A 16964-nucleotide genomic window follows, 5' to 3' on the forward strand; every position below is an offset into this window, starting at 1 on the left:
TACGCCTTTAATCCCAACACTTGGGAGGCAGAGGCAGGCAGATTTCTGAGTTTGAGGCCAGCCTGGTCTACAAAGTGAGTTCCAGGACAGCCAGGGCTGTACAGAGAAACCCTGTCTCAAAAAAAGAAAAAAAAGAAAAAGAAAAAGAAAGAAAGAAAGAAAAAGAAAGAAAGCAGAAACTGGGTTAGGGAGGTGCCTCTGAGCCTGGACCTTAATGCTCGGAAAGGCCTTCGGGAAGCTTCTGCAACTGTGCAAGTGCTCAGCTGTGTTGTGGGGGCCATGATGGATTGGTGAGTCCAGGGTGTGCCTGTGAGGGACAGGGCTGTATACCGGGCTGTACCTGACCATAGCAAAGTGGGGGTCAGGGGTGATCTGACCTTGTGTAAGTGAGGGTGCTGTGTCCAGCAGGACTGGGGTGCCGGGAGCTACAGTGACCAACAGGGTTCAGAGTACAAGAAAACTCACATAGGGTTTGAAGGGACATGGAAAAGTCTAGGTGAGCTGGGAATTGTGGGAATTGTGGCACATGCCTCTGATCCCAGCACTCGGGAAGCAGTTCCAGGCATGTATGTGTGAGTTTGAGGCCAGCCTGGTCTACAGGGCAAGGCTTTGTCTCATCAGACAAAACAAAAACTTACAAAACCATACCAAGTCTAAGCCGGGGCCCAGGGTCCAGGAAAGGACTCAGGGCTCTCATTTTGGAGATGAGTGTTGCTCCCACAGGGTGAGTGAGGCCTGGGCTAGGTCCTCAGAGCCAGCTGTGACCTGCGTGGGGCTCAGGCATCCAGGCTGATCTAACGGAGGACAAGGTTCTGCCCCAGGGCTTTTGCACATGCGCCTTCCACTGCTGAGATCTGGTCCCCCTGTCCTGATAGTGGCCTTTTCCCATCCCCAGTGCCCGAATCTTACTTTTTTCTTCCTGTTTATTGGGTTCTTGTGTTTCCTCCCTCCACTTAACTGACCTCTTCAGGGGTAATCCTAGAGTCCCAGCCAGATCCAGTTTATGCACACTTAGCATCTCACGGTGGGGAGTCTGAGGCAGGAGGATTAAGAGTTCAAGACCAGACTGGATAATATGAGACCCTGTCTGGAAAAAAAAAAAAAAGTAAAAATGCATTTAAAAATGAACTGTTGGTTGGAGGGGTTGATGTGGCCTGTAAAATCAACTCCAGGGTCAAGATGGTCAGAACACGGCAGACGTAGGAACCCTGAGAAGTCAGAGACAAGGTCTCTTTCTGTGTTTGGTACACAGCTGGTGCTCTATAAATGCCTATTAGGCTAGTTGAGCAACTGAGTGAGTGTTGGGGCTTTGTTCTGGAAGCTGGAGTGCAGGCTGTTTTGGCTGCAGACTTTGGTTGGTTGCTGAGAGGACACTGGATGGGCAGGGACCAAGGTCACAGCACCTCTTCCCTGGGAAAGTCCCTGTTCTAAAAGCCTAACCTGGCTGTCATGCAGGAAGCAGAGCTTCAATGGGGGAGTTTCTGTCAGAACAATGGATTTCAGAACAGGAAGTAGAGGCCAGCAGCTGGCTGCCTCAGGTGGCGGCTGAGTCGGAGCTGGGAAGGCCTGGACAGGAGACTGCCTGCAGCTGTGCCACCCCGCCATTCTTCCTGCTTCCGGAAGTCCGTCCGTCCGTCCGTCCGTCCGTCCACACACCGAGTTTCACCTCTGAGCCATAGAGTCCAGATTTAGCTTTGTCTATGAGAAAAGCAAGGCTCAGAGATAGTCACCCTCCTCCTGGGGTCAACTAGCCTCTGAGTCAAACAGGGACAGCAGACTTTGCTCCTCTGCTAGCAGCCCTGTGTTCGGTGTCAACTGGGAAACAAACCGAGGGTGCTGGAGAGGTCCCTCCGGGTCCTGGGTTATTTCTCCCTTTCTTTTCTCTTTTGAGAGGGTCGGGTGGTCCAGGCTCGCCTCCAGCTCCCCGTGTAGCTGTGGATGACCTTGAACTCCTGCCTCCATCTCAGAAAGCTGGGGACAGAGCCCGGCGCTTTGTGCACCAGGCAAGTGTTCTGCCCACCTCAGACTCAGCACCATTCACAGACATTGGGAAGGAGGCAGGAGGATTCAGGTGTAAGGATGTGATGGTGGTAGTCGGGGGAGGGGGTAGACTGTCTTTTGTTGCTGTGTGGCCTTGTGGTGCAGTGGAACTTGGAGGGGATAGATTCCACCATTCTGTATTCATTCCCCGTGGGGCCACTTGGCATGGCATTGTTCGTTGCAGAATGGCATTGGCCGAAGAGATGAAATAGGTTCACGTGGCAGGCGCCAAGCTGCCACGTAGCCCTGTGTCAACAGCAGTGTCCGGACCCTGGCTGGTAGACAGCGGGGGTGGTGAGCCAAGAGGGGCAGGAAAGCACACAGAGCTTTCTTGTGCCTGCCCTGACCTCTAAGAGCCTGGGGTCAGGGAGGGACGTTCTCCTGGGGTTTGGGCTCACACAAAAGCAGGCTTTGTAGGGGACTCTGGGAGTGAGTGAGTGGTCTCGGGGCGGGGGGTAGGTGGGTGGAATTGCTGGTCCCCTTGGCCGTCAGAACAGGGTGAGCGATGGACAGCTTGGGCCCAGTCTGGAGACAACCCTATCATGTCCCACACTCGGATTCTTCCAAGTTTCTTCACTCCCAATGGGTTCTGGAGTCCCCCAAGAGCACAGCGATGAGGGGGCAGGCCCTGTGCTGCCTCTCTGTGGTCTGGGAGCCCTGCAGCTGTGCAGCCCTGTGCTGCTCAGAGGCAGTACCCCACAGGTCAGCTTAAGAATGCTTAAAATGGTTTCCCAGAGGAGGAGGTACCCAGGCCGAGCTGGGAAGCGTCAGGGACCCTGGGCACTGGAAGGTATGTAGGAGTTTATTAGGAAAGAAGCAAGGGTTTGCAGTTAGGGCTTTGGGGGTTGTATAGAAGTTTATTAGGGAAGGGGCACAAGAACTCCTCGTGGTTTTTAGTACTGTCATTTGAGAAAATTCTAAAAATACTTGAACTGGGTAGTGGGGCAGAAAGTGGTGACTGCTTCATAGGAGTGAGCCAGCCTGTCTTCTTGGCTACTTCCTGGCTCCTTTCTCCATGGCAACCATCGGAAGCCTCAGCTCCCAGCTAGGAAACCAGAGGCTGGCTGCCGGGGAGTAGAAATGGTGCCAAGCCCCATCCAGATTCATGTTTTTGACCCAAGCACTGTGTCGTTCGTCCTGCCGGGGAGTAGGAATGGTGCCAAGCCCCGTCCAGATTCATGTTTTTTTGTTTGTTTGTTTGTTTGTTTTTGTTTTTTTAAAGATTTATTTATTTATTATATGTAAGTACACTGTAGCTGTCTTCAGACACTCCAGAAGAGGGAGTCAGATCTTGTTATGGATGGTTGTGAGCCACCATGTGGTTGCTGGGATTTGAACTCCGGACCTTTGGAAGAGCAGTCGGGTGCTCTTACCCGCTGAGCCATCTCACCAGCCCCAGATTCATGTTTTTGACCCGAGCACTGTGTCGTTCGTCCTGACAGGGCCCATGGACACCTTCAGCACAAAGAGCCTGGCCCTGCAGGCCCAGAAGAAAGTTCTCAGCAAGATGGCTTCCAAGGCTATGGTGGCTGTGTTTGTGGACAACACCAGCAGTGAGGTCTTGGATGAACTGTACCAGGCCACTAAGGAGTTCACCCGCAGCCGGAAGGAGGCACAGAGGGTGATGAAGAACCTGGTGAAGGTGGCCGTGAAACTGGCCGTGCTGCTGCGGGCGGACCAGCTGGACAGCAGTGAGCTGGCCCAGCTGCAGCGGTTCCGGGGCCGCGTCCGCAGCCTGGCCATGACAGCCCTCAGCTTCCACCAGGTAGACTTCACCTTTGACCGGCGTGTGCTGGCCACTGGGCTGCTGGAGTGCAGGGACCTGTTGCACCAGGCTGTTGGCCCGCACCTCACTGCCAAGTCCCACGGCCGCATCAATCACATCTTCAGTCACTTTGCCAATGGTGACTTCCTGGCTGCGCTGTACAGCCCAGCAGAGCCCTACCGGAGCCATCTGTGCCGCATCTGCGATGGCCTTGGGAGAATGTTGGACGAGGGTGGCATCTGACCTGGAGTCTGCCACCTGGAGACTATCCTCCACTGGTGACGGTCCCCAAGAACACAGAATTGCCTGTGCCTGAGGTAGTCCCTCCTCTGTCTCTCCTGCTGTAACTTACCTGCTTTTGTCTAGCTTCTGCTTCCTCTCCCCACCTCCTCTTCTTACTTCTGAGACAGGTCTCATGTAGCCCAGGCTGACCCCAAACACCCTATGTAGCCAAGGCTGACCTTGACCTCCTGAGCCTCCTGCCCCCACCTCCGAGAGTGCTGGATGATTGGTGTGTGCCAACGCCCCACTGTCTGGGCATTCTCAGGCTTTCAGATAAGGTTGTGGAGAATTGGGAGGCCAAGACTTGTCCTCCCCTGACCCTTACCCCTGCCAAATGACTATGTTTGTTTCCTAAGCCTCAGGTCCTCCCAAGGTGACTTGCTTTAGAAAATGGAGTTCAAACTCTTGTTGTACCAGACTAGAGTTGAATAAGTACTGGACAGCTACAACAGGTCCTTATATGTAGGTTGACCCAGGAAGGCTCACTCTGCCAATGCTGCAGGACACTGAGCACTGAGGAGTGATGCTACTACAAACCAAGAACACCAGCAGACAGATGCTGGGCAGCGGACCATGGCTTCTCTCAACCGTTTGGAAAGGAGAGACTCCAGGCACACTTCGGTGTTGGGATATGAGGTCCTGTTAGGGGACTGGACCCTGGCATTGAAGAGAAGAAATAAATAGAGCCGGTGAGATGGCTCAGCATGTAGGAATGCTTGCCAACAAGCCTGATGTCTGGAGTTTCCCAAAATCTGTGTGGTGGATGGAGACAACCAGTCTTAGAAAGCAGGCCTCTGACTGCCACATGGACACACCCACACAGAACCACACCACGGCTTCCGGTGCTTGGAAACATGGCAGGGTACTGACCATTTCCGCTAATTGGGCGGAAATGTGGGGTCTTCACTGAGCGATAGTACAGGACTTTCTGTGAAACATGGGGACCCCAGAGGCTGTCCCCAGCTTCAGGCCAGGGTAAAGCCACTGGAGACACGAGTATGTGTTACATTATAATCCCATATTTGGGAAACAAATCCATCTTTTCTCTTTGAATGGTAGCCTGAGTTTGTAACTGATACTGACTGCGCATGTGAAAGCCTGCAGCCTCTACTGAGTGTGCCTGTGGTCGTGTGAGACACCATAACTGGCTTAACCCAGTTGGTACTTTCCTTGGAAAGCAGGCTTCAGCTACACAGGTGCCTAGCTGAGGTGTGGCTTAGTTCTCTAGAATCCTCCCCCCCACCCCCCCACCCCACCCCCCGCGAGGGCTTGTGGGCGTGGTCGGGGGTGGAGCCCAGCCTAGAGTCCTCCAGTGAGGGTTGGGTGCGTGGCCATTGGTAGATCTACCTAGAATCCCCCAGTGAGGGGTCAGGAGCTTGGCTCAGGGGTAGCATGCATGTCGTGGGGACGACCCCTGAGCCCTGTGAAGATCGTGTCTGTGGAGGCGCTGGCACAACGGTTACGCAGTGCTGCTGTTGGGAAGGCTATCTGAGGCATTGGGAGAGGACACAGACCGTGCAGAGCTGAGTGAATTTAGGGCAGTGTGTACAACCTGGAGCCTGTGGGGCCGGGCGGGAGTCACCGCCCCAGTGTTTCAGTGTATGCAGACAGATGCAAGTACAAAGAGCTCTGGCTGTCCTGGAACTCACTCTGCAGACCAGGCTAGTCCAGAACTCATGCCTCCCTAGTGCTAGGATTAAAGGTGTGCACCACCACTGCCCAATTTAGACTCCTTTTTTTTTTTTTTTAAAGATTTATTATATTTATATGAGTACACTGTAGCTGTCCTCAGACACACCAGAAGAGGGCATCAGATTGCATTACAGATGGTGGTGAGCCACCATGTGGTTGCTGGGAACTGAACTCATGACCTCTGGAAGAGCAGTCGGTGCTCCTAACCGCTGAACCACCTCTCTCTCCAGCCGTAGACTCTTTTTTAAAAGACAATATTTTGCCCTGTAACCCAGGCTGGCCTGGAATTAATGATTTTCTGCCCCAGCATCCCCAGGGCTGGCTAGGATTCCAGCCTGAGCCCCACAGTGCTCTGTTACAGTCATAGCTCCAGCAGCTTCTCTGTGACCCCGGCTGATGATGAGGGCTCAGGTCCCTGCAGCCTTTCTCGCCATTCCAGCGCCACAGGGGATTTTCTCACTTTTAAGCCTAAGGCAGGGTCTTGAAACTGGAACACCAGCATGCATGCAGCTGTCCCTTGTGCTGACCAAATGGATCAATACAGGGAGCAGTCAGAGTTTTGTGGGGGCTGTTGTTTTCACAAGGGTGAGAAGAACATCAGAGCACACCAGGAACATGCTTTTAGTATTTTGTGTCACTGGGCCTCATGAATGCTACACAGAAGCTCTGGCACCAAGCTACCCCACTCCCAGCCGTTTCCTTTTTAGCGTTCCATACCCAGGGTGGCTTGAACTTGGCTGTTTGGATGCTCAGGGTCACAGGTCTGTGCTTCTGGTCTTGGGATAGAAATATACTTGACTCAGATGTGGGACTGCTGAGATGGAACGGAAAGGAAGGAGAGGCAAGTCCCACACGTTGTCCTGTGACCTGAGACTGTGTTCCGTGGCTCTCAAGCACCCACAGACCCAGATTAAGCTGCCTAGCCCAGGGATAACAGAATGGGGGTAGGCTCCCCCACCAGGTTCCACTACACCCCCTTAGCTCCACATCACAGGCCGGTGGCTATGGCTTTCAGTAAGATGATCTAAGGGTCTGGATGTGGCTCTGGGGAATCACTGCCCTCCCATACCTGAGGTGTTTGGTTCATTTCCAACATTTCCCCCCAGAAACATATTAAAGGGCTAATGTGTCCTAGCACCCACTTTTTTTTTTTTTTAAAGATTTATTTATTTATTATATGTAAGTACACTGTAGCTGTCTTCAGACACTCCAGAAGAGGGTGTCAGATCTTGTTACAGATGGTTGTGAGCCACCATGTGGTTGCTGGGATTTGAACTCCGGACCTTTGGAAGAGCAGTCGGGTGCTCTTACCCACTGAGCCATCTCACCAGCCCCCTAGCACCCACTTCTACCTACTCTGTATCCTTGGTAACAACTGTGGACTCTGAAAGGCGCACAGGAGCCGCGTAGCCTGGCCTTCACATCATCCCGTGTCCTTACCTAGGGGTTTGAGGGCTTGGATTATACCACCTACATCGCTGCTCCAGAGCCCCTGGAACCTCAGGCCCCTAAGGCACCACTGATGGTTGTCCTTCCCAGGGTATAGCAGTGTGAAGTATCCTCAGGTCTTAAAGGTCAGCTCCACTTTCTTGTGGTAGAGTCCCATTGTGCAGTCCTAGGACTCGATGTGTAGCCCAGGCTAACCTCCAACTCACAGAGATTGCCCTTTTTTTTTTTTTTTTTGTCTTTTGTGAGACAGGGTTTCTCTGTATAGTCCTGGAACTCACTCTGTAGACCAGGCTGGCCTCAAACTCAGAAATCCCCCTGCTTCTGCCTCCCTAGTGCTGGGATTAAAGGCGTGCACCACTACTGCCCGGTGATCCCCTTGTCTTTACCTAATGGCTGAAGGGGCAGCAAAGGGGGCATTTGGCCCTTGCTGTGGGATAACACACATGCACACACGTGCATGAGGGTGTAGCACCCCTGCAGATCTGCCTGAGGCACAGGCCTGGCTGGCAGCCCCAGTCCCTCATTGGATGTCCAGCCAGATGTCAGGCCCAAAGGCAAAGCTGGAGGGCCCCAAGGTCCCTCTGAAAGGCTTAGACACTTTATAGAGCTTATGTAGGGTTCTTTGGCTTCAGGTGGTTTGATTTTTTTTTTTTTGTAAAGATTTAAAAATTTTATTTATATGAGTACACTGTCACTATCTTCAGACACACCAGAAAAGGACATCGGATCCCATTACAGATGCTTGTGAGCTACCATGTGGTTGCTGGAAATTGAGGTCAGGACCTCTGGAAGAGCAATCAGTGCTCTTAACCACTGAGCCATCTCACCAGCCCTTTGCTTTATGTATGTATGTATGTATGTATGTATGTATGTATGTAGAGATTTCTTACTAGGGCTGTAAAGGTAGCTCAGCAGTTAAGAGAATTGGTCGCTCTTGCAGAGGACCCAGGTTCAATTCCCAGCACCCACAGGTGGTTCACAACCACCTGTAACTCTAGTGTCAGGGGATGCAATGCCCTCTTGTTTCCACTGGCACACAAACAGCAGAGATTGACAGCTCTCTCTCTCTCTCTCTCTCTCTCTCTCTCTCTCTCTCTCTCTCTCTCTCTCTCTCTCACACACACACACACACACACACACAAACAGCACAGATTCACAGCATTCTCTCACACTCACACACGCTTTCTTTCTCTCACACACACACACTCTCTCTCACACACACTCTCGCTCTCACACACACATACACACAAACGCAGAGATTGACATCACTCTCTCTCTCTCTCTCTCTCACACACACACACTCTCGTACACACACACAAATAGCACAGATTCACAGCACTCTCTCTCTCACACACACACACTCTCTCTCACACACACAGCATAAGATAAAGCTAAAAACATGTTGCTTCCATCTGACTTCAAAAGCCCGAATCCAGAATCTGTGGGGACAGTGGTCTAGAGAACACAGTGTGGATTCAAGGCAACATTGTGTTTAAGAGAGTGACTAGTTCTGGGCACAAAGTCAATGGTTGCCTTGTGACCCACTGTGCTGGTACCCATGTAACAGTCACTATTAGGAGAGGCCACGTGCCTGCACCTGCTGCTGCTATTGTAGAAAACGGTGAGAATCCATGTCTGAGTCCTGACCCCACAGAGCCTCCACTAAGGTGGCTACTTATTTATTTATTTGTTCTATCCTTTCCCATCCTTCTGAGTGGCGCTGCCTTGGATGGGGTTAGAAAGTGGTCCTGGGATGGGGACACTCATCTGCGGCTCAGAGGGGAAACCACACCACGTCTTGACTTCAGGAAAGCCAGGAAGTCCTTCCATCCCATCCCGCACATGTCCTGCATCTTCCCTGGCAAAACAGGTGACCGGGCTCAGAGAGTTCTGCGGAGTGACACAGTGTGACCTGTGCAGGGCAGGGCGGCTCCTATAGGAACCAGCGCCCTAGACAAGTAGTCCGGGTCAGTGTGCCTGAGGAAAGAGGACATGAAGGCCCCTGGCAGGTGAGGGTCACAGCTCCGAGTGTCCTGCCTTGGCTACGATCACCAGCTTGGAGAGCTCAGCTTTGAAGGCCCCAGGCCTGTGAGACACTGCAAGACACAAGCAGTTAAACCCTGATGGAGAGTGCCAGCAGAGGCGAGGGCTGGCAGGGCGCGAGGTGGATGAGAGTAGAAAACTGCAGAGCCAGGCAGTGTGGCACAAGGATATCCTGGCCTGCCTGGGGAACTACAAAGAGGGCTAGCTGAGGGTGGAGTCCCTGCTGAGGATCCCCCTTTGACAGCCCCCTATGAGGGAGCTGGGGGTGTAGCAGGCATGGAGCCTCTGTCTAGAGTTCCCCAGTGAAGCCTTGAGTGGGCTCTTGTGACGATGTGGACTGTCTTCCCTGGCTCTGCCAGTGTCTCCCTCACCAGGTCCTCACAGAGTCTAACAGAGGTGCTCTGGTGCACTTGAGCCTCTAGACTTGGGCACTGAATGGTTCTTTTTTGCTTTATGCAGCAGCCTGCCTCAGTTGTGTTGTCACAGCAACAGAAGGTAGACCAGTACTGGCGACTAGGATGCTGTGAACTAAACTGGCTGGAACAATCTAGACACAGGGTTCATCTTGTATTTAGCCCGCAGCCATTTCTTGAGACAGTTTCTGATCTGCAGTGCACAGGCATGAGGACCCTCCTCCACCTCTCTTCAAAGGGCTCTTGCTGGGCATAGGCGTACCTTCTGCCTGCTGGGACCCACCTTCACCTACCTGCTGTCTTGGTCACTTCAAACTCCTCACTTTTCAGGGGGACATCACTCTCTCTCTCAAATGCAGCTTTGGACTAAAATAAAACAGAACACTTGAGCAGACACACATCATGAAGAGAGCAGTCCCCTCTAGTCCCCTCAGTTTTGTCTCCTGGGCACTGTGGCCTAAAGCCAGGCATGCTTGCTAGGGTGGGTGTGGTATTCCCAGGGAGTAGTCCCAGCAAAGCCCAAGCAGTGGGTCTGTCACCTTGGTTCCCAAAACCACACTTGGTGAGGCTGCAGAGGGCACTGATGCTCTGAGGGACGAGCCTATCATTGACTGCCCGAGGGACAGGAGCTGACTGAGGCCACCCTGGCTCCTCCAGCCACTCTGCAGGGACCACCCACATAGTGGGCCTCCTGCTGATGCTCTCAACTTGGGTGGGAGCCCTAGGGGTCAACAGGGTGGCTGAGTGACATGGGGCCCTGTCCCCTGCAGTGAATGGTATCTGGGGCTCTGCAGGTCCCTTTGTCCTCGGGTCACCATGACCAACACTCACGTAAGCCATGGCATACTCGATCTCAGCACCTCGCAACTCAGCCTTGAACTGTGTAAAGTAGAGGTAGGATTTCCCCTGGGGCCTGTGGAAAGACAGAGTTAGCACAGGGGTGGGGGAGGGGGAGAGGACCCAACTGGGGCCCCGGAAAGAGCCTGGTGACATGGGACTCCATGGTGGTAAATCTCCAGGATGCCAAAGCCAGGGGTAGGAAGTAGGTCTGTGGGTGCCAGGAGTGGGGAAGGGAGAGATGACAGCTTTGGGGTCAGGGCTATCTTCTGCTGTATACTTTCTTTTTTTGTTTTAAGACTGGTTTTTGAGACAGGGTCTGAAGTAGCCCAGAATGGCCCTCAACTAACTATGTGGCCAGGACTGGCCTTGAGCTCCTGGTATCCCAGGTTCTGCTTTCCCAAAACTGAACAAGAGAATCAGCAGCGCTTTGGTGACTTCCTGCTGTGTGACCAGATTCCCCAGGCCCCTGCCTACTCTCTGCCATCTTCCCCTCCCTTCCCTCCTCTGACCAGGGCCGTGGTGCCAACACACACACTGGAGCTTCCTTGGGGTTGCAGGACCACTGCCCACCCTGTTCCCACTCGTGCTGCATGGACCGTGATGTGTGCATGCAAAGTAGCTGGAGAGAGAGAGAGAGAGAGAGAGAGAGAGAGAGAGAGAGAGAGAGAGAGAGAGAGAACCTCCAGCCCAGCATGTGCACAGCGGCTCACCTCCAGATGGTACAGGTAAAGTGTTGACTGTCTTCACTTGTCCCCAGGCTCATCTGCCATTGCTGGGGAGAGAGGACAGGCTTGGTGAGCAAGGACAGGTGGCTAGCCTCTTCGCAAGGCCTGCTACACATGGTCCCTCCTAGACTCTGCATCCTACATTAGCGCCACAACCACTGCCCTGATGGTGGAGGGCACTATCCAGTCACTTTTTTACCTGTAAGACATCTTGAGAACAAGCGGCAACAGTAAGACCCTGTCTAAATTCAGTTGGGAACTGTGGATCAGTGTGTAGCATGGGGCTCTAGCTCCATTCCTGACCAGACTCCCCAGGCCCTGCTTGCTCTCTCCCATCTTCCTCTCCCTTCCCTCCTCTGTCCAGTGTCTTGGTGCCAACACACTCACTGACAGCTTCCTTAGGGTCGCAGGACCAGCACACAGCCTGTTCCCACTCATCCTGCATGGACCGTGGTGTGCGCATGCACAGTAGAGAATGTCTGTGGTTTGCACATGGACAATGCGAATGTCTGTCACCCCAGCACCCCGCACTCAGGACAACTAGGATTTAGTCTCAGCTACATAAAGTGTAGGGATCCAGCCTGGGCTACATGCGTCTATCAAAAGCCAACAATCCAACACAATCAACCAAAACCAAAGCCAAGAACCAGCCAGGGCTGGAGAGACAGCTCTGTACCTAAGAGCCCAGGCTGCTCTTTCAGAGGACCAGAGTTCTATTACCTGCACCCACACAGTGGCTCACAGCCATCTGTAACTAGTTACAGAAAACCTGAGGTCCTTTTTCGGTCTCCACAGGCACCAGGTATGCAGTTGGTGCACAGACATTCATGCATGTAAAAATCATATACATAAAATTAAAACGTAAAAGTCAAAAACAAGAACAAAATCCCAAAACAACTAGCCAGTTCTCAGAGTATTTCCAGCCCTGGTTGCCAGCCCTTGCCCAAGGACGCCCATCACTGCCCCTCCCAAGGGGGGCTCTCATGGCCATGAACTACCTGTGTCCATTACAAGGGCACCCTGAAGCAAGTTGTGTGTATTCTCCCCGAAGTGAAGCCCTGAGACCTAAGTGTACTCATGCCAAGGCCAGGGGCCAGCTCTGAGCGGCTCCTGCCAACTCCACAGATCTGCTAATTCCTGACACGGCTGCTCCAGAGCCTCTGCAGTCTGAAAATAGCCCATCTGAGAAACGCTGCTCGGGGGGTCCACACCTTGCTTTTTCTTTAGTGACAGTCTTGTGTAGCTCAGGCTGTCCTTGAGCTCTCTGTGAAGTGAAGAATGACTGTGAACTCCAGATCCTCCTGCCTCAGCCACAAGAGAGCTGCCATCCATCCTACTACTGGACCCTCTTATAGCCATTTAATCTCTGGCATAGCCAAACCCTAAAACCTCTCACAGAATAAATTTCCATCCCCTGGATCATTCACATTAAAGCACACAACCTGTGAAGTCTAGTCCATAGTGCAGCCATCACTACCATGCATCTAGAACATTCCATCAGTCCAAAGGGCATCCCCATGCTGAGCCTCCCCTCAAGCCTCTCTCTAGCCCAGCACATCCACTTCCTGTCTCAGGGCTCCTGTCCTGGATACTTCGTGCAATGGAATCCCACAGCGTGACTTGCGTCTCTGTCTCTCACTGAGGTCCCTCTAGACTGGGGTGGTGTCAGTGCCACTTTCCTTGTAACAGAGATCGTCACTGTCACACTCCCCTTGAGCTCACTGGGAAACTGGTTCTGGAAGTGGGATCTGCCTTTGCCGACCTGCCGTCCTGTACAGTTTCATCTCAACTCGGCAAGCTAGAGTCACAGGGGAGGAGGAGTCCTCAGGTGAGAAACCACCTCCATAAAATCAGACTTTCCACCAGCCCCCAGGACATTTTCTTGACTAGTGATCAGTGGGGGCGGGCCCAGCTCACTGTTGGTGGAGCCCTCTCTGAGCTGGTGGTTCTCTAAGAGAGCAGGCTGAGCAAGCCATGAGGAGCAAGCCAGTAAGCAGCATCCCTCATGGCCTCTGCATCAGCTCCTGCCTCCAGGTTCCTGCCCTGCTTGGGTCCCTTCAGTGATGCGGAGGTGCGAGCTGAACCCGCACTTTCCACCCAGCCTGCCTTGCTTACGGTGACTCATCACAGCAGTAGTGAGTCTAAGTAGAATGCCCATGTTCAGTTCCCAGCACCCACAGGGCAGCTCACCACCACGCAATAACCCCAGCTCCTCTAACCTCGGAGAGCAAAACACACGAGTATACACCCACCCATCCAACCACACGCACATGCTTAAAAACCCTGCCTATAGGGGAGAGTACAGGCTGGGAGCTGGTTCCTAGGGGCTCGCTCGCCCACGGCCTCTCCAGCTGACTGCCCATGCCTCAGTGCTCTTGCTTCCTCAGATGGTTTCTTCTCATTCACGAACCAAGGGTTGGCAGAGATGGCTCGGTGGTTACCGCACTGGCTGCTCTTGCAGAGGACCTGAGTTTGATTCCCAGCATCCACATGGTGGCTCACAAATGTAACTCCGGTTCCAGGAGTTCCGATGCCCCCTCGGGCCTCTGTGGTCACTGCGTGCTGGTTACTTCATTGAAGGTGGTTTTGCTGTCTGTAGCCTCTCCATTTCTTTTCCTTATTTGCTACGTACATAATAAACTCACTCATTCGATGCCACGAACAGGGCTGTTATCGCTCTTCATGCCATACACAACCCTCTTGTTCACGGGTGTGTGATATTCCTACTGTTGAGGTGCTGTGCACCCCTGCCCATCCATGGACACTAAGACACTTCCACTCATTGCTCCCATAGAACGCTCTGCTCAGAACATTCATGTTCAAGGTTCCGGAGATACCAGCATTTCCACTGAATGAACTAACTAACCTGTGTGGGGCACTTGTCTCCCAGAGTGTGCAGGCAGCTAACCTCATAACAGTCCTCCTCGATGCCCTGGGTGCTACTGAGGTATTGGCCCTCTTGTCCGCTTACGCCTCTTGTCCGCTTACGGGCTGCCCCGAGGACTGTCCCAGGCAATCTGGTGGCTCACTGATTACACATAGACTAAGAGTCAGGGATGGGCACTGTGGGCTGCTGACTCCATTAGGCAGAAAGCCAAGGCACCTAGCAGTCCTTCAGGCTCAAGGAACTGGGACTTCTGAGCCTCAGGAGTCCGGCCACTTTCCCTTGACACCAGTCATATGACACCCTGAGGAGCTTACCTCGTTGGTCCCTCCTTGGGAAGCGTAGGTGAACGTGCACGTAAACTTGTTCTGTAGAAGGAAAAATAGAAGGAGGCTGAAGGGCAAAGATCTCAATACCCAGAACCAAGACCCTAGCATACTGGGCATGGTCCTGTATATGCACATCATCTCTGGTATCCAGGACGCTGAGGCAGACATAAGCTTGCCTGGGTGACTTAGCAAGGTGCTGCCCTGATGTAAAACAGATCAAAGAGGACTGGCATATACATCAGCCCCTGCCCGAAGGTCAAGGGTTGAGCCTGTCTAGAATCCATCAGTGAGGGGCTGGGAGGGTGACTCAGGGGTGGAGTCCCACCTAGAATCCCCTATTGAGGAGCTAGGGGTGTGGCTCAGGGGTGGAGCCCCTGCCTAGGGCAGGGGCAGAACACTGGCTCTGCCTATGTGAGACTCTAGGTTCCATCCCTCAGTACTTGGGGCTCCTGATTGGTACAAGCTTGCACTGCTTCCTGCCTGCAACACACAAACCTGCCAGGAAGCACAGGCCTATAGTAATGTTCTCAAGAGATGGTCACCAGGGACCCAGCTGTCGCACAGAGGCCAAGCTGGGGCGGGCAGAGGCTAAGTTGACTGCTGGCTCGCTGTAAGGAGAGTTGATGTAAGGCTTGGGGTGCTCTCTCTAGTCCGAGTTCAGTGAGTAACCCGCGTGCGACCTGCATAACCAGTCCCCTAGATCCGCTGCTCTCATCAACCAGCTTTCCCCTTTCTACAACGAGATGGACAGGGGGAAGTCGCTTTGCAGGTAGGGAGTGACTGACAGAAGACAGACGAGGCAGCCAGGTCCCTTCTTCAGGTAACCCTGCCCCTACCACTCTGATCGATCTCCAGGACCACCTGATCGGCAGTCCCTAGGCATCGATCCCGGGCAGGAGGCTTAGCACGTACCCCGGGTCCAACGTCCTGCGAGAACGAATGCACCACCCCTCCGGGCCTCACGTCAAATGGCACGGTGGTGGGTTCGGACACAGCGGCCGCCAATTTCAGCGCCGCGGCCGCCAGGAGCACCGCGATCCAGAAGCCTCCGCTGGGGGCTGCCATCTTGCTTCCGGGGCAATGCGCAGGCGCTCGCGAACGTGGAGTGACACGCGCGGGACACGTCAGCGCCGAACGGTGACATCGTCGCCCCGCCCGATTTGGCTGCCATGCTGGGGCGGGACTCGGATTGGCACGTGATGCTCTACTGCGCCTCTGATTGGCGGTAGCGGGTGCTCTGGTGGAGACTTCGTCTCAGCGTTGTTTGGGTCAGTTTGCAGGTAACATTTGCCTTTATCCCCCGGATATTTTTATATCTCACTTAAATGGGCTCCCGGACTCACTTCAGCACAACATGGGGGTTGACAGTGTTTAATTTTGTTAGATTATCCATTGGTTAATAAATATGGTTTATTTCACTTTTATTTGTCTATTTTTTTTTTTTTTTTTTGGCTTTGGTTTCGAGACAGGGTCCTGGAACTCTCTCCAGGCTAGCCCCGAACTCAAGAGATCTGCCTGAGTCAGCCGCCTGAGTGCTGAGATTAAAGGCGTAGGCCTCCACCACCACCTGCTGATTGTTTTTCGTTTTGTAAAATATTTTACTTTTTATATATATATTTTTTAAGTTTATTTTTGTTTTTTTGAGGGGGAGTGGGTTTCGAGACAGGGCTTCTGTGTAGCCCTAGCTGTCCTGGAACTCACTCCGTAGACTAGGCTGGCCTCGAACTCAGAAATCCGCCTGTCTCTGCCTCCCAAGTGCTGGGATTAAAGGAATGCCCCACCACTGGCCGGCATATTTTAAGTTTTATTCAAAAATATTTTATTATGAGGGCTGGAGTGATGGCTCAGCAATTAAGAGCACTGGCTGTTCTATAGAGGACCAAGATTTGAGGCCCAGCACCCACATGGTGGTTCACAACTTTTTTAAACTCTAGTTCCAAGAGATCGGATGTCATCTTCTGGCCTCTGCAGGTACCAGGTATGCATGTGGTGCACAGACAGACATGCATGCAGGCAAACTGCCATACACACATGAAAATAATATAATACTAGCAATACTTTAAAAGTGGACTCTTCCGGTTTTGCAGCTTCCTGTGTGTCACAGGTGTTGCTATGCCGTTACCGGACCTAGAGCATGCCCGGCCAGCCCTCTGCTGCTGATTAAGTTTCCCATCTTTCCGCTGGCCAGCGAGATGGGATAGTGAGTAAAGGGGCTTGCAGCCATGACAACTGACCGTCCTTCACCCCTGGGAACTAGATGATGGCAGAACTGACTCCTAAAAGCTACACGTGAGCCGGGGCAAGCAGCCTTGCACAACAGAAAATAAATATGTTAACTTTTAAAACTAGGGCCAAGGGATCCTCAATCTAGTTACAAGCACTGGGCTAGTTACAAGTACCTCTTCCCTGCTGATGCCACCCTAGCCTGCCCCATCCCAGTTCTCCTGTAGTCCCTGAGCAGGGCACCAGAGAAACCATCAAAGCAGTGGCAGGGTCCTCCTT

General features: G+C 52.9%; 2 protein-coding genes across 2 annotated transcripts in view; one reads left to right on the plus strand and one right to left on the minus strand.

Annotated features, from left to right (window-relative positions):
• The window catches only part of Tnfaip8l1 (TNF alpha induced protein 8 like 1), a 12267-nt gene extending 6554 nt beyond the window's left edge, over window positions 1-5713 (plus strand). Inside the window, exon 2 of the mRNA XM_021218514.1 lies at window positions 3483-5713. Within this exon, the coding sequence (XP_021074173.1) occupies window positions 3488-4048 (561 nt within the window). The 5' untranslated portion in view covers window positions 3483-3487 and the 3' untranslated portion in view covers window positions 4049-5713. The remainder of the gene's footprint in view (window positions 1-3482) is intronic.
• Window positions 5714-8875: 3162 nt separating this feature from the next.
• Mydgf (myeloid derived growth factor) lies at window positions 8876-15571 on the minus strand. The gene is made up of 6 exons (XM_021218515.1): window positions 15375-15571; window positions 14451-14501; window positions 11235-11296; window positions 10516-10597; window positions 9978-10050; window positions 8876-9324 (listed from the first exon to the last, which is right to left on the minus strand). Exons 1-6 carry the CDS (start codon window positions 15525-15527, stop codon window positions 9245-9247), a joined length of 501 nt encoding a protein of 166 aa, XP_021074174.1. The 5' UTR covers window positions 15528-15571; the 3' UTR covers window positions 8876-9244.
• Window positions 15572-16964: the final 1393 nt, after the last annotated feature.

Source organism: Mus pahari, chromosome 18 (assembly GCF_900095145.1).
Source record: "Mus pahari chromosome 18, PAHARI_EIJ_v1.1, whole genome shotgun sequence".
Taxonomy (NCBI): Eukaryota; Metazoa; Chordata; class Mammalia; order Rodentia; family Muridae; genus Mus; species Mus pahari.

Bases quoted from the DNA above. Each gene is read 5' to 3' on its own strand.
- Mydgf (XM_021218515.1), bottom strand. From the start codon at position 15,527: ATGGCAGCCCCCAGCGGAGGCTTCTGGATCGCGGTGCTCCTGGCGGCC. The intron at 10,598-11,234 runs GTGAGCCGCTGT...GTCTTTCCACAG, and splicing joins TTTACCTGTACCATCTGGAG to GCCCCAGGGGAAATCCTACC. The intron at 9,325-9,977 runs GTAGGTGAAGGT...TGTGTCTTGCAG, and splicing joins TGAAGTGACCAAGACAGCAG to TGTCTCACAGGCCTGGGGCC.